This window comes from Pongo pygmaeus, chromosome 10, assembly GCF_028885625.2.
Source record: "Pongo pygmaeus isolate AG05252 chromosome 10, NHGRI_mPonPyg2-v2.0_pri, whole genome shotgun sequence".
Classification (NCBI taxonomy): Eukaryota; Metazoa; Chordata; class Mammalia; order Primates; family Hominidae; genus Pongo; species Pongo pygmaeus.
The window spans coordinates 28,022,736-28,039,290 of record NC_072383.2 but is presented as its reverse complement, the minus strand read 5'-3'; the positions used below and the strand labels follow the sequence as shown (position 1 = coordinate 28,039,290).

The window sequence follows — 16,555 nt, the reverse complement described above, 5'->3', positions numbered from 1 at the left end:
AAACTGGGATGCCTGACTCCCTATCCAAATGTGCTTTACACTCATCATGATGCAGATGTAAAACCAGGTGTTTTCTATTTTCTTCTGCTGACGAATTGATAGGATGTTTCTAATATAAATATTGCTACGATCGTTCTTTTTGAAAATTATTAATTTTACACAGTGAAAGCATGTTTTTCCAAGTTAATTCTCTGAAGTAATTGACCATTTATTTCAAATGATTGGTACATAATTAACATTTCCAATATCCCTATCTCCACAGCAGCATCTGTAGAAACTTGGTCTGAAGTTCACTCCTAGGTGATGTACTTAATACCTGTTAGTAACATTCATTCAAACCCAGAGTTCTTGGCTCTAATTTTCTGAGAACAGGGCCTTGCCCTAGGGCACAGCCCCTCATTGCATCCCAGCCCTTGTTGGGAGGGCAGCTACCTGTGGTTTGCTGATAGACTAAACTGTGCCCCCCAAACAAATTTATATGTTGAAGCCCTAACACCCAGTACCTCAGAATGTGACCTTATTTGGAGACAGGGCCTTTAAAGAGGTTTCAAATTAAATTGAGACTATTAGGGTGGGTCCTAATTCAGTCTGACTAGTGTCTTTGTAAGAAGGGGAGATTAGGACACAGAAACACCAGGTGCATATGCTCACAGGGGAAAGACTATGTGAAGAGCAGCAAGAGGGGAGCCATCTGCAAGCAGAGGAAACCATCCCTGCTGCACCTTGATCGTGGACTTCCAGCCTCCAGAACTGTGAGAAACTCTTTCTGTTTAAGCCATTCAGTCAGTGGTATTTTGTTATGTCTAAAGAATACACATTACCCTGACTGTTGATTGAAATGCCTCTTAGCAATTTGGCCATTGTATTTGCAAGGACCACTCTTTATGAAATTGACACAAAGAGGGGCTTAAGTTAGTGGGAACTCTGGACTTACCTAGGGACTACCATGTAATCATTACACTGGAGAGGCTGGCAGGTCTGGATCAAGCTTAAGATTTTTTAAAAAATTGTATACAGGAGTGACGCGGTGGCTCACACCTGTAATCCCAGCACTTTGAGAGGCCGAGGTGGGCAGATCACTTGAAGTCAGGAGTTCAAGACCAGCCTGGCCAACATGGTGAAACCCCATCTCTACTAAAAAAAAATAATAATAATAAAAATAATGAGCCGGGCATGATGGCACATACCTGTCAGCTATGTGGGAGGCTGAGGTGGAAGAATCACTTGAACCTGGGGGGCGGAGGCTGCAGTGAACTGAGATCGCACTATTGCACTCCAGCCTAGGCGACAAAGCAAGACACTCTCTCAAAAAAATAATAAAAATTATATATATATGATAGTGAGGCTTTGACTTAGATCTCACATTCACTCATTAAATATTTGTTGAGTTCCTGGCCAGGCATTGCCTTGAGCACTAGGAAGATGGAAAACACAGGCATGGTCTTTGCTGTCTGGGACTGGAGTGTGAGACAGATACTAAAATAGTTACACAAGATGTATAATATGCAATGAAAATGTATAATGGGATAGGGCTAGAAAGTGGGATGCCAAGGAAGGAGTCCTTGAGGAAGTGACATTCCAGCTGAAACTTGGAGGTTGAGTAGGAGTAGCCAAAACCAAGTATGTCCCGTGTGGGAGGAGGAGTATTATTAACAGAAGCCTCAAGGCCTCCCCTTCTCATTGTAGAGAGCTATAAAACCAACACATGCCAATTGTAACCTTGGGTCTGCAACCTAAGTTTAACTCTTAAAACCAAGTTTTGTTAAATCTCACACTGACAATGCTGATAACAAGCTTATCTTCCCAGGTACAGAATAAGAATGAGACAAAATCAACCACTCTTCTGCCTACCCTGAGACAGATGAATAATTAAGTCTTTACTCCCTTTTTTCAGTTTATCTTATATGAAACATAGATTTACTGAGTGTTAATCAGAGCCTCACAAGAATGTAATCATTTGCCTCACTGCCTAACCCCTCTCCCTTTTCCCTCCTCGCTGTCTCCCCTAAATAATGAGTTTCCAAAACCCTCTTTAGAAAGCTCAGGTCACAGATGCTCATGTGACTTGCGTTTTTCCTCTGGCGTGTCTTTAAACTTTGGCTCTACTGATTTAAGACACTTGCCTCAGTCACTTTTTTTGGTTAACAGGTTTTCTGATTCACAAGAAACTTATAATGACCTCTGGAAAGACAGAGGTTGTAGGAAGAGGTTTACTCTGAATTGTAAATTTTTTAGTATGCTAAGATTTTTAACAGTGTACATTTATTTTTTCATTAAAAATATAACAAAACATGACCTAACAAACTACTGGGAGTTTGCACGCTAGAAATTACAATAAATAAAGTTATGTATATGGATGTTTACTGCAGCATTATTTGTATTAAACTTTGCAAACTAAATATCCATCAGTTGGGGGAATTGATGAATAAATTACAACTCCGTAATGGTAGCTACAAAATGCTTGATTTATAGGCATCAGAAACTGACTGGCTAATGCAAACAGTACAATTAGCTGGAAGAATACTGATGCTATTTGCTTCAGGACATTTCCGTGTATGCATCTGATTTTTACGTATTTGTAACTATATGTAATTTATGTTAAGGTTTTTAATGCAAATTTAGGTACTTTTTTCTTCCTGTTGCTAGCATCTTCAAGCCATAGACTGTAATCAACTGTATTGAGTGAATATTGATACTTAACTATTCCCCTACTGTAGGATATTTAGGTTGAATCCAATTTGTATACTTCACTACCATAATGTAGCTTTGACCAGGGGTAGCAGTGGAGGAGAGAAATGGAAGGATTCTCATCTGTTTGGAAGGAAGAGCCAACAACAGGATTTGCTGATGAATAGGATGCACGATATGAGAAAGTGGAGTCAAAGCTGCCACCAAGGTTTTTGGCGTTAGCAACTGCAAGGATGGAATTGTCATCAAGCAGGATGGGAAAGAGTATGGAGAAGTTCTGGGAGATTCGGAGTTTGGCTTTGGACATCTTAAGCTTAAAATTTCTCTTTGACAGTCACAGCTGCATGAATCCGGGGTCAGAGTTCTATGCTGGAGCTGTGAATTTAGGAACCATCAAGCATAGAGGTGGTATTTACTCATGAGACTGGGTGAGATCACCAGTGAGTAGAGATACTGCACAGAATAGGTATAAGGACTAAGCCCAGTGGCGCTCTAATGTCAAGAGGTCAGAAGAAACAAAGGAGACTGAGGAGCAGCCAGTGAGGTAAAAGGAAAGTGTCTCCTCAAATTCCAATTAGAAATTATCTTCATCAGTATTTTACTAAAAAATATTCTATTTCACTCTGACAATGAAAAAAGGTAGTGACCACCAAAATTATGGATCTACAATTGTCCATTTTTCATTGAAGCAATTTGTTTTTTTTTGAGATGGAGTTTCGCTATTATTGCCCAGGCTGGAGTGCAATGGCGAGATCTCGGCCTCTGCTTCCCAGGTTCAAGCAATTCTCCTGCCTCAGCCTCCCAAGTAGCTGAGATTACAGGCACCCACCACCATCCCTGGCTAACTTTTTGTATTTTTAGTAGAGACAGGGTTTACCATGTTGGCTAGGCTGGTCTCGAACTCCTGACCTCAACTGATCCACCCGTTTCGGCCTCCCAAAGTGCTGGGATTACAGGAAAGCAATTTATTTCTATAAAATTTTAGAAGTCACCTTGATATTAAAGAATATAAAATTAGAGCAGAAATTGTGAGGTTATATATTGGTTTTTAAGAACTTTCTTATATAAAATAAAAATATAGTTGACAGCTGATAAATAATAGATGATGTCTTAGTTTCCTAGGGTTACTCTAACAAATTACCACAGGCTGGGTGAATGAAAACAACAGAAATTTATTTCCTCACAGTTCTGGAGGCCAGAAGTCTGAAATCAAGCAGGCTTGGTCCTTTCTGGAGGCCATGAAGAACCCATTCCATGCCTCTCTTGCAGCTTCTGGTGGTGGCTAGCAGTCCTTGTGTAACTCATTGCCTCTGTCCTCATGCGGCTATGTCTGTTTCACATCTCCTCCTCTCTTATTGTAAGGACACTAGTCACTGGGTTTGGAGCCCACCCAAAATCCAGGGTAATTATATCATGAGATCCCCTAATCACATCTGTAAAGACTACTTCCAAATATGGTTACCTTCCCAGGTGTATCAAGTTAGGACTCAGACTTACCTTCTGGGGGACATGATTCAACCTACTACAAATGGTAAGAAATTCTGCAGGATCCACACTAAGAAGTTGCTAATTCCTAAGGAATACAGATAGAGGTCGCTGCTAGGTAGTTTTGCAGTAAGAAGAGACAAAAAACCTTAAAATTAAACCATATATAAGAATAAGGGTAAGCACTTTTCAAATTAAATTGGAGACCATACCAATTTTAATCACTCATCTTTAATAATAAAATAGGTTCCTATGCAGTACGTACCTCAACATAAACTTAAGGTTCTGTTTAACAACAACCAAAAAAAAAAAATAGGATGGAAATGTGTCACTAAATAACAAAGTAAATGTCTTTAAACATGAAGACCTTAAATTCATATCCAAGCAAAAAGACCAAGAATAAGTTAACCCAACTTGTTTACAAAAATATTTATCAAGTAATCTTTTATAGTAGAGCTGCCTCAATGAACTGCCTCAGACTTAATCTCAATGGTGTAGCTTGAAATAGATTTCCTTTATTAGCAGGGATAAGAAGTATCTGAATGTATGTGTCATTAAATTAAGGAACACTTTCCCAAAAACAATAAAAAGTTTAAAAATAAAAACTGTCATTTATTTATAAAATATCAAATAAGGCCTCTGACTAAAAAAAGAAATCTATATAATGTTTGGGCCATTAGCCCTTTTCTATTCAGTCTCATCCACCCCACTCGCCCCAAACTTAAGATAAAAAAATTCTGAAGTGTAGTTTTGAATTTTACCAATATATGAAATTATACATAAAATTACCATATAAAGTAATATTTGACAAATTATATACTCAAAGTATAATTTTCCATTTGTCTTAATTTTAATATGTATTCAATATAAATGAGTACAATGTATTTAATCATGTTTGACACTTCTTTTATCCCTTTTTAATACAATCACCACAACATAAGAAAATTTAGGTTTCAACTGATGTTAAAGCACATTTCTGTATCTGGTGGTTTTTTAAAAATTTACATATTATATATTTGACATTTTAAAAGACAACAGAAACAAATCCACAGATTACTCCACCTCTACCCCCACTTTCAGCTGAAAGGTTTTAAGAAAAATCTTGCAGGTTATGAGGACCAGATGGAGCTTAAAAAGAGATCCAGAATTTTTTTTTTGAAATTTTAATTTATATTTTTTTTTGTATCTCAAGAATACTTAAAGGAAAAAAAAAAAAGGGTTCTATGAGCCAGAGGAATTCCAAATTCACTTTGAAATTACCATACCTATCTTGCTATATCAAACATTTCAATTCTGTTAACTAAATGAACTACATAATATCCTTAAAAATCAGCCAGAGAAGAGAAAAACAAATCTCATCTTCATTATTGACTTTGAACCAAAACTTATTCTTTCAAAGGAGTAGTTTAACCTACTAAATATGTCTATTATAAGATCTTCTTTCTTAGAAAGTAGTATTCCTTCTTTTTCATTCCTGAAATGGTATTTCTTGTACTTAAACAAGTTATGGACAATTGTTAGCTAAGTATCAGTTATGGTAAATTGCTAAAATTAAATTATCTGTTTAATTTACTTTAACATATAACACATTCCTATAGCCTTTGAAACTGTATTTTCTTTCACAAAAATTTAAATAAATGTGAAAGTAGGCAATCACTAGAAGTCTCATGGTACATAAACTTTGTATCAACTTTGACGCCGAATAGGAAAGATGAAATTTAGCGTACAAATCTTCCATTCACAAAACAGTGGCAAAAATTTATATTTTTAAATTGGTATAATTTTATGAATTCTCAAACATTTATTGGGAATATTCAAGTTTACCTAATTAATCACCCAGAAAGCCAGCAGTACTGCCAAAAGCTCTTGGTATATTCAGTAGTCACTGTGAAAACCTTTCATTTCTTTACCATTTGGCAATGGCTCAGTTTCTATTTTCCAATTATGTTTTGGAATAAAGTCTATGACCATTAACTATGCATTTTTTTGTTGCTATCTCACAGCCCGTGCACTGTACATATTTACAAAGAAAAAAATAAAGGATTGAATTTTCTGTCCATTCATTCATTCACTTATTTGACCATTTGGAGCCATGTAAGAAGCTCACAGACTCAGAAACTCTTCAGTTCTTCCTTAGACTCAAATCACTGTTGGTCACTAATGCTGACAAAGAAGTACTTTCCGACGCATCATCTTTCCTTAGGTTCAAAAATGATTCTCGAGTTATTTGAAGGATCTCTCTCAAGCCTTTGTTTTCTTGCTAAAAGGCAAGCAAAAACAAAGATGCAGTCACTATCTACAAGGTAGCTACAACAGCACAAACATATGTTAGGAAAAACTAAACATGAAGGTATAACAAATAAGCAAGTTCTGTAATTGGCATTAATCTACTCAATGATATATCCAGTTGGCAACTTGAATCTAAAGAACACTTATGCAGCTAGGAATCGTGTTCAACATCTTCCACCACTGCAAAGCCTTCTTACTTAAGCAGCTATAATTGTAAATAGAAGCTCAGAAATTGCCTTATTTTACAATCATATTAGAGATGAAGAAAATAACATCTAGATTTATTTTTATATAAACGCATAAAGCCAATGAATAGGCTATAATCTCTTAGTAATTTTTAGTATTTTTGTTACTTTCCATGATAGCATGGAATGCAGGACAAGTTTAGCTCATTGGCATTTGAGAGCAGCAGGGTAGGGGTAGCTGATGATATTTTTCAAGAAGGAAAGTAAGTGACCAAATCTGGCACTGGTAAATAACTTTGCTTTCTGGCCTCCTTTTGGTTAGTTACGGTAAAAAAATTTGTAGACATTTAACAATAACCTTTCATAATTTGTTCTCTATTACTTTGTCTTCAGTCTCACTTTCTAAATTTTAGTAGTCTAAAGCAGGTTCCCCACCATGATTTCAAAATGAAGCTCTTAAAGCATAAAAGTCTATTGTACTGATTTCAGTTACTCAGAGACTGTTACTTTCACTGTCACAAAATAAAGGACAGATGAGACAAAGGTTTTTAGAATCCCCAGAAAAATAAGAGTGCCCCTAAATATTTGTGGATTAAAAAAAATTTCCCTGTATCACTATGATCTCTAATAGAATAAACAAAATTTTAAAAATTACTCAATTGAAGAAGTACATTCACTTCATAAGATAAGCAATATAGAATGAAACATCAATTTTCTACATTACTGGTATATTGTAAGTTACTAATAATCCTAGATTCTTGCATCACCACATAAATGGTCTTGCTATTTATAATATGCCCACATAGCATCCAGGAGAACATTACCAGTACCCAAGAAAAGTAAATATATATTTAAAAATGGGATATATTTTCTGGCATAAATCTTTGTATGGACAGTTTTCATCTATATTTGCAATGTAAAACTTACTTCGAGTTGAAATATTCGTTCTTGTTCCTTGCAACCCTGTTGCTCGTCAATTTCAATGGCTTTCCTCATTACTGCTGCCATTTCAGTTATCTGGTCAACATGTGCTTGCAGTTCCTGAAAAAGAGGGATGGGAGTTGGAAATCAGCAAAATACTTTTTTATTTTTGGATCCTCTCCTTTTTATAAAATCTGCAGTACCACTTAACATGTATATTCTTACATTGTCACTTAATATGAATAAAACAAATATTAACAATGAAGTTGGTTGACCACAGATGTGCTTTTGAAATCAGATTTGTTAGGACTAGAATTAAGAATAAGCAGCACAATATAACTAAACCTAGCAGCAAGAAAAATACTCATACTTTACATTCCTCTCATCACAATGATCAGCAACTTTTTCTTTTTTTTGCACTTACATACACTATTGTTCAAAGTAACTGGAATGATAAAAATTGCCGACGCATTCAATCTCTTTTCCTCTCTGAAGTCTTCAATGATTTAGAAATCTTTTCTGTATTGTTCAGGCCTATAAAGTTATCTCAATCCAATCTGTAACCTTTTCTAGGTCATAATCCTCTCTGAGAGCTGGACTGCATCTTTACATCCACCTACTATCTAGTGTATGGTATATGATAAGCATTGAATAAAATGAGCACAATTCTGCTTTTCAGTATTAAAATATTAAATGGCCTTCTTTGCTAACTATTGAAAATATAGTATCAGTATAATACAGACATCCACATTTGTTAGGCGCAGCAAGTAGCACAAATTCTTCCAATCTCATTTTCTTATTTTGCACACCTATGATGTGCCAGTACTATGCTAAACAGGAATACAAAGACTGTTAAGACATGTTCCCTGATCTGAAGAAGCTTACAGTCTAGTGAGACAGACAAAAAAAGGTTTAAAATCAACAGAAACTTGAGAATAATCATTTTCTCAATGAACAGCTTCTATAGACCATTATTCACGGCAATTGAGAGATATTTTATATTAAGCCTAAGACTTAAATATAAAAGTGAGTAACTCCCCAAATAAACAGTCTCTTCAGTAGTTGTGTATATATGTATTTGTAAAAAGGATTTAACAGTACTCCAAGAAACCCACGGAACTAATAAGCTGGAAGAAATGACAAAGGAGTATCTTTGGCAAACCACATTTAATAACCTCTTAACCAACAAATGTGTAGGTCCTTTTAATGGGGAATCCTATATACACTGCTAGTACTCAGCAAGAAGGTACTCTAAAATGCTAATCTGTGCTGTCCAAAACAATGTTATTTAAACTTAATTAAAATCAATACATTTTTAAAAATTAATTCAGTCCCTCAAGTGCATTAGTGACACTGCAAGTGCTCAACAGCCACATGTGGCTACTGGCTTCCACACTGGACAGCACAGATAAAAAACATTCCAATCATTTCAGAAAGTTCTACTGGATAGTTTTGAATTAGATTATGGTAGGAAGAATGATATTAAGACAAATATCTGTCATATTCTGCAAGTTAACCATTAAAATTCCTCCCATTGTCAAGGAAGCATAATATGTAAAAGCAGGTTAAGTACAGATCATTGCAGCAGCAAACTAAGGGTAATGAGTAAAAACTTTGAATACCAACAGCATCCTCAATTTATAATTTGGTCAGTCCTATGGCACTGACCTAAGTTAAAAAACTACACAGAAAGCAAGTATTTCTTTTGAGACAGAGTCTCGCTCTTGTTGGCCAGGCTGGAGTGCAATGGCATGACCTCGGCTCACTGCAACCTCCCACTCCCAGGTTCAAACAATTCTCTTGCTTCAGCCTCCCGAGCAGCTGGGATTACAGGCACCCGCTATCACGCCTGGCTAACTTTTTGTATTTTTAGTAGAGATGAGGTTTCACCATGTTGGCCAGGCTGGTCTCCAATTCCTGACGTCAGGTGATCCACCCACCTCAGCCTCCCAATTATAGGCATGAGCCACCACGCCTGGCTGAAGCAAGTATTTCTTTGCCTTTAAAATAGAAGGAAAAAAACTACTGATTTTTTCAGTACCAAGTCTAACAAAGCTCATCATGAGAAAAAACCCAATACTTCAAATAGGACAGCACTTTTATAAAAGGCCAGGGTAATGGTTCACTTATTTAACTATAAAATCTTCAGAGAAGTATCACAGATTTTTTAACAAGCACAAGAGGCAAGATCTGTGCTTTCAAAACTGTCTGGAAGACAAGAAGTGTCACCAACATAACCCTTGAACTGTCCTGAAATGTCTTTCATTTCTAACTCCCTGTCTAGGTTTATTCCTCCTTTATTCAATAAAGACCTGCCACAAGTGAGTTAAAAAAAAAGTTAAGACACAATGGAGACAGCACTACTATACTTAATCCTAACATCTAAACAAAGGCATTTTAATTTCATTTGCAAAATCAAAGGACTACAAACTATCCACAATCTGAATTAAAACATTTAATACTTTGACCTTATGAAATCAGGTTAAAATTAATGCCAAGAAAATATCTTTGATGTCCAGAAAGGAAATGACTGTTTTACAGCAACAACTAACAAGAGCAAATAAATAAAGCGTTGGACTGAATAATCTATAAAACTGCAAATATCTAACGGGCTGTACATGATACAATACACAGAAAATGAATGAGAGATTTAAAGTTTCTACACTGAACAGCATGGCTATTAAAGACACAACATTCTTTTAATAAATTTCATTTATTTGCTGATCTAATCTGGGAGGGAAATTCAATGTAAAAGAACTTTTAAAATGGACCCGCCCTTCCATCCACACCCCAAAAGTTGACTGTTTATTTAGTGTACATTCTGATTTGCTTCCAAGTGCCTTCTCTCCAGTCCATGTTGAGGTGCTTCAAGGATGTGTCGAGATGCATCAAGGAAGAATCCTTCGGACTTGTTACGATGTACCATGTCAATCTGTAGTACAGAGTCATTATAATGTTAATACGGATATCATCCGTAATTTAAAAACTGAATGAGTGTTAGTTCATGCGTGTTAGCCAACTGTTTGAAATGTTTGCTTTTTTAAGATTTCCAAAAAGGCATCTGTTCAAAAATAACATGAAAATTAGTATTTGGGTAAAAATGAGCTCTCAAACTTTCTACTGATTTTTTAAGTATGTGCTCAAAAACTTCTAGGTAAGGGCAAAGTTCTGTATTATAACAGTCTCAAAAGGATCCCTTACTCCAATCCAAAATGCTGTTATGTGTAACTCTGTTTCTTAGCTCTAAAAGTGTTGTAAAATTACTTTTGTGTTTAGGCATATCAGAGCACTAGTACCTAAACACACCCTAGAATACCATACTTTTTGTGCTTTTATTATACAAGTTTCTCTGCCCACCCACTTCTGCTTGTTTACCTACCTGCCCATAATTAATTCAAGGCTGGACTGAGACAGACTTTCTTCCCTTCCTTGATACCTTTCCAGATTTTCCTTATGACAGTTAATATTGCTCCCTCTAGCGTTCCAGTAACAATTCATCTCTCTACTTTGGGATTCATCACGCCCTACCTTATAGTAGATTGTTATGTTTGTGTCTGTATCTCCCACTATACTGCAAGCTTGTACATTCATCTATTACCCATAACTAACCAAGTGCCAGTATTAATGTTTGTTTAATTAAGTCGAAGTGTCTCCTTTTTGGGAAAAATCAAAATCACAAACATTAATATGTATTAGTGAGAATTAATAACAAATAACTGAATAGTCATTTCATGGGAGGCAAGGATCATCTGAACTCAGATGAAGAATTCAATCTACATAATAAAAAAGGATGGCTTACAGCTATCTTAGGAAATGTTTAACCTTACTAATTAATAAACCAGCTCTGGTGAATAGTAAAATCTGATATATTTTAGAAAACATTTGCTTCTGTCGTAGTTGCTACCAGATGGGACCTGCAAGCTGTAGTTATCTTATTCTAAGCACTTTTTTTGTAATGGTATTCTTCCCTTTAAATCTTTAACATTTTATTTTTAGGTTATAAAACATACAAACCTTTTAGAAATTCTCAAGATTACATTTATCTTACAAATAATATTAAGTCAACTTCTTTTAGTGCCTTTAAAAAAGTCTTAGTTACTATAGTTATTATTATACCTTTAAATTTAAATGATTTTAGAATGGTCTCATTAACAATAGTTACATTTTGTATTCAAAAGATCACCACTTAAAACATCCATGGATTGCCATTTGATTAGGAGATGAATAGCATAATTAGAAAACATTAAACACAAATTTTTAATTTAATTTATTATTATACTGGTTGACACAAGAGGTACCTATCATTAGGTTTTCTAATATATAAAGGCATATAAAGAGCTATTTGACAGGTATTTAATTCTAATAGAATTAATTACTAGTAAGTTAAAAACACCTACAAGCACCAAAATGGAAGAAGTATTTTAAAGAATCTAAAATGTGTTTCAATAATAGAGAAATATAAAAATATGTCCTTTCCTATTTCTGTTGTAACAAACGGGGAAAAGAAGGCTCATAATCACTATTTCTTAAATAATATTGGTAATAATAATAGTCAGCTCACCATTATCTAATACAGGTAACAGTCTAGTTTCCACAATCTAGTTTAATATTTTTATTTCATATCAGCAACTAAAATTCAGTTTAAAATAAATATAAGTGAGAAAGGATTATTCTACTTGTCGTCATAGCAGTTGCCATAAAATATGCCATAAAATATGGGGACATACCAAAGTGACTAGACACAGAGATGACAAAGGGATGAACAGCAGGTAAAACACTAATTTCTAACTACTTCAGCTTTGTTTCTAAAAAATGATGTCAATTGGTATATAATACTGGGGCAAGGGAGCAAAATTTTACTATGTTGGTTCTTCTCCTCAACCCCATGTTTTTTCCATTATAATAAACAAGATCATCTATAGTCTGGATGAATTAGCCTTATTCAGAAAATAGTCTTAAGAAAAATCTACATTAAACTGCTTTCAGATTTTAAAAAAGGTTTCCATTATTTTTTGTTTTTGCAAGAGAAGCCAATACACAAATTTATTAGAAAAAATATTTCTTAAAAAAATTTCTGTTTTTTAAGAGACAGGGTCTCACTCCGTTGTCTAGATGGGAGTGCAATGGCATGATTGTAGCTTACTGTAACCTCAAACTCCTGAGCTGAAGTGGTCTATTCAACTCAGCCTCCTGAGAAGCTAGGACTGCAGGCATGTGCTACCACACCCGGCTAATTTTTTTACTTTTTGAAGAGATGGAGTCATGCTATGTTGCCCAGGCTGGTCTTGAACTTCTGGCCTCAAGCGATCCTCCTGCCTTGGCCTCCCAAAGTGCTGGGATTATAGGCGTAAGCCACCATGCCCAGCCTTTTAAGAAATATTTCTTAAAAGCATATAGCCCTACAAAAATAATGTTGAATAGAACAGACTTACCTTTATATCCAAAATAAAATTTATTTTTCAACGTACAAATTAAAGTTTCTAAGAAACAGTGAGAGTTATAAATCAAACAGAAAATGATATATATAACAAGCAAGAAATGGAAAAATAAGAAAAAGGAGAAAATGTCAATTAAAAAGATGAAACATTCAACATCATGTTAAAATGCCATTTACAAAAAAAATCTGAACACAGGATAATCAATCGTCTCTCTTTTCCATTTCAGGTCACATTTATAGAATGGATTACCTTGGAGTGCTGCTCTTTTAACTTCATTATTATACCCGGATCATCCTTTTTGCTAGCCATTAGCAATCTAAACATTTGTTCTCGATACTTGCTCATTATAAGTTCCAAGGCCGACTGATGTTCTTCCAGAGATGTACGCAATTCTATCAAGAATAATATTGTATTTTATTCCAACTTGAATTAAAAGTACATAAAATATTCTCTTCCACTAAGCAACTTATGAACAGGACATTTTAAAAAGAAAACACAATGCACAAAAATCTAGCCATATAACAATAAGAGACACCAAACGAAGTCCTGTATTAGTTTTTTGAATATTTTAAGCTTGTTTTCTGAGAATCATTTCAACAAAGATGTACTAAACAGCAATTAATATCAGCCAAGGCTCCCTCTATATTAATACCAAAGGGCCACAGACCTCAAGAGTCTAGTAGAGAAAACAAGCATGTGGTAGGTGCAGAGTGGAGTGTTAGTTAAATAGATTTAAGAGATGTCTGTGGGAAGAAACTGGTGGAAGCTTTGTAGAAGTACAGTGTGAGTTCCCTCAGTTGAAAAGTGAAGGAATGGACCTTCTAAGCAGGCAGGCATGAAAACAGATGTGTTTAGGAAGTGATTGGTGTTGGCAAGAGCAAAGAGTTCACGGTGAAGAAAGCTGTGGGAAGAAGATTAAAAAAAAGGCTGGGAATTGATTTTTAGGGTCCCTGTAAAAGGTAATAAGTATATAATGAAAGTTCTTCAGCAAAAGAATTACATGACCAGACTGATTTTTGAAATATCAATCTGATGGTTATGTTGAAGACAGATTGGAAGGGGGAAGAGACTGGAATCAGGGAGATCAGTTTGGACATTTCAGGCAAGAGACTGAGCATCTAATCTGGGGGCCAATGCAGTGGGGACTGCAGAGAATGAAGCTGGGTTATTTCATAGCTAACAACAGCAGTGCTAACTGGATATTGAGGGTGAGAATCTAAGAGGATGTCAAGCAGGCAAATGTTCATATGTGGGACAGGATAAAGAGCAATAAATATGATTTAGGAATATAGACTAGAAATGGGATTAATGTCAAAAAGTAACGTATCTTGCCTTTGTTTTCTTGTTGCAATTCTCTGATTTGTCTGTTTTCTTGCTGGATTCCCATAACTAATGTGGACCGTGGCCGATGTCTCGCAACTTCATTAAGTTCTTGAATTTCTTCCTGATACTAATGGGGGAAAAAAACATGTGGGATGAAAATACCTGCAAATATATATATATATCTGATATATAAATATAAATATATCTGAAATATACATATAAAAAAATCTGGTAAGAGCTTAGTATCCAGAATATATAAAGAACTCTTACAACTCAACAATAAAATGAAAATAACCCCATTTTTAAAAGTGGCAAAGGGTTTGAATAAACATTTATCTAAAGAAGATATACAAATGGACAATAAGCACATGAAAAGATGCTTAATTAACATAACTAGTCATTAGAAGAATGCAATTCAATATATCCCACGAGGATGATTATAATGAAAAAGACAATAACAACTGTTGGAGAGGATGTGAAGAAACTGCAACCTTCCATACATTGTTGATGGAATGTAAAATGATGTAGCTCAGGGGTGTCCCATCTTTTGGCTTCCCTGGGCACATAGGAAGAAGAATTGTCAGGCCGCACATAAAATACACTAATGCTAACGATAGTTGATGAGCTTTTTTTTTTTTTTAAAAAAATATCATAATGTTTTAAGAAAGTTTGTGAATTTGTGCTGGGCCACATTCAAAGCCATCCTGGGCCATATGCAGCCAGCAAGTCACAGGTCGGACAAGCTTGGCATAGCTGCTTTGGGAAACAATGTGGCAGATCCTCAAAAAATTTTAACAGAGTTATTATATGACCCATCCATTCTACTTCTACATATATACCCAAGAAAACTGAAAACATATGTCCACACAGAAACTTGTACACAAATATTCATAGCAGCATATATTCTTACCAGCCAAAAAAGTAAAATAATCCAAATGCCTATCAGCTGATGAATGGATAAGCACAATGTGCTGTATCCCTACAACGCAATATTATTTGGCAATAAACAGGAATGAAGTACTGATATATGCTATAACATAGATGAACCTTAAAAACATTATGTTAAGAAGCCAATCACAAAAAGCTGCATATTTTATCATTCCATTTATATGAAATGTCCAGAATAGGCAAACTCAAAGAGATAGAAATATTAGTGGTTGCCAGAGACTGAGGAAAGGGGAAACTAGAGAGAGACCACTGATGGATGTAAGGTTTTGTGGTGATGAAAATGTTCTGGAATCAGATAGTGGTTATACTGCACAACCTGCAAATGTGTACTAAAATCCAATGAACTGTATCCTTCAAAAAAGTAAATTTTATGGTATGTGAATATCTTAATAGAACATGTACAAAAGAAATGCAAAAAGACTTTCCATTAAGAAAATGAGAATCTTATTTTAAAATTGCACTCATTTATTTTCAAGGCATTCTCATGAGACACTTAGTAATATATTCATTATAACACTCCTGGTTCTTAACTTCAGATGTCAAACTCCTTTTTTAACAACTCAATACCAGATACATGTTCACTGAAGTGCCTCAGTCTAGCTGGATAGTTGGTTAGGGATGCAGGTAAATCTGTTTAGGGCAACACAGTTGTAAAACCAAATAACTAAACTTACTCCACTATTTCCAATAGCTTTGTTAAAAATACTATCCCAGAATTGCTTCCTTTTACAAAATAGATGAGATTTGGCTATGAATATACATTTTCCCCCTCTGATTTCCATCATAATGTCAGAGATTTTATAATTTTCTTAAACGACTTGAAAATTTTTATCAGAAGAAGGTTAAAATAGTGTCTAAACTCGTGGCCCATGGGAATATTCTGTTATACAATAGTAAAAATAGCAAGAAGAAAGCCCTCATGTATTCTTTAATTGGTACTATTGAATGAAAAATAAGGTAACAAGTATGGGTACAATAACTGCACAGAGTATAAATCACATATTACCTTGCATCATTTTCAAAAGCTATTTTGTTGTTAAACAGCATCACCTAAGTACTTTTATAAAGAAAAATATGAACATTTCTACATTATACAAGACAGAACAAAATGTGTACCAACATTAGTAAAAGGTATTATCTGGTCTTTGTCAAATGTTTCTAAACCTAACAAATTCATTTATTTTCTAAACTCGAATATGCAACTCTGTCAGCAAAATAAGTGATCAAATCTAGGGTTTAGAAATATATGTCTAGGTATATCACCTGAACACGACAAAA

The 16,555-nt window shown here is 34.9% G+C and overlaps 1 protein-coding gene across 4 annotated transcripts in view; it reads right to left on the bottom strand.

The window, feature by feature from the left end:
• Positions 1–4,384: 4,384 nt before the first annotated feature.
• Positions 4,385–16,555, bottom strand: part of FGFR1OP2 (FGFR1 oncogene partner 2) — a 28,353-nt gene continuing 16,182 nt past the window's right edge. For 2 of the 4 annotated variants that reach the window (XM_054442429.2, XM_054442428.2), the window contains 5 exons: positions 14,339–14,456; positions 13,256–13,398; positions 10,387–10,500; positions 7,575–7,688; positions 4,385–6,433 (listed from right to left, as the gene is read on the bottom strand). In XM_054442429.2, coding sequence (XP_054298404.1) covers positions 6,296–6,433; positions 7,575–7,688; positions 10,387–10,500; positions 13,256–13,398; positions 14,339–14,456 — 627 coding nt within the window. In that variant the 3' untranslated portion in view covers positions 4,385–6,295. The remainder of the gene's footprint in view (positions 6,434–7,574; positions 7,689–10,386; positions 10,501–13,255; positions 13,399–14,338; positions 14,457–16,555) is intronic. The other 2 variants (XM_054442431.2, XM_054442430.2) reach the window with 1 other exon arrangement.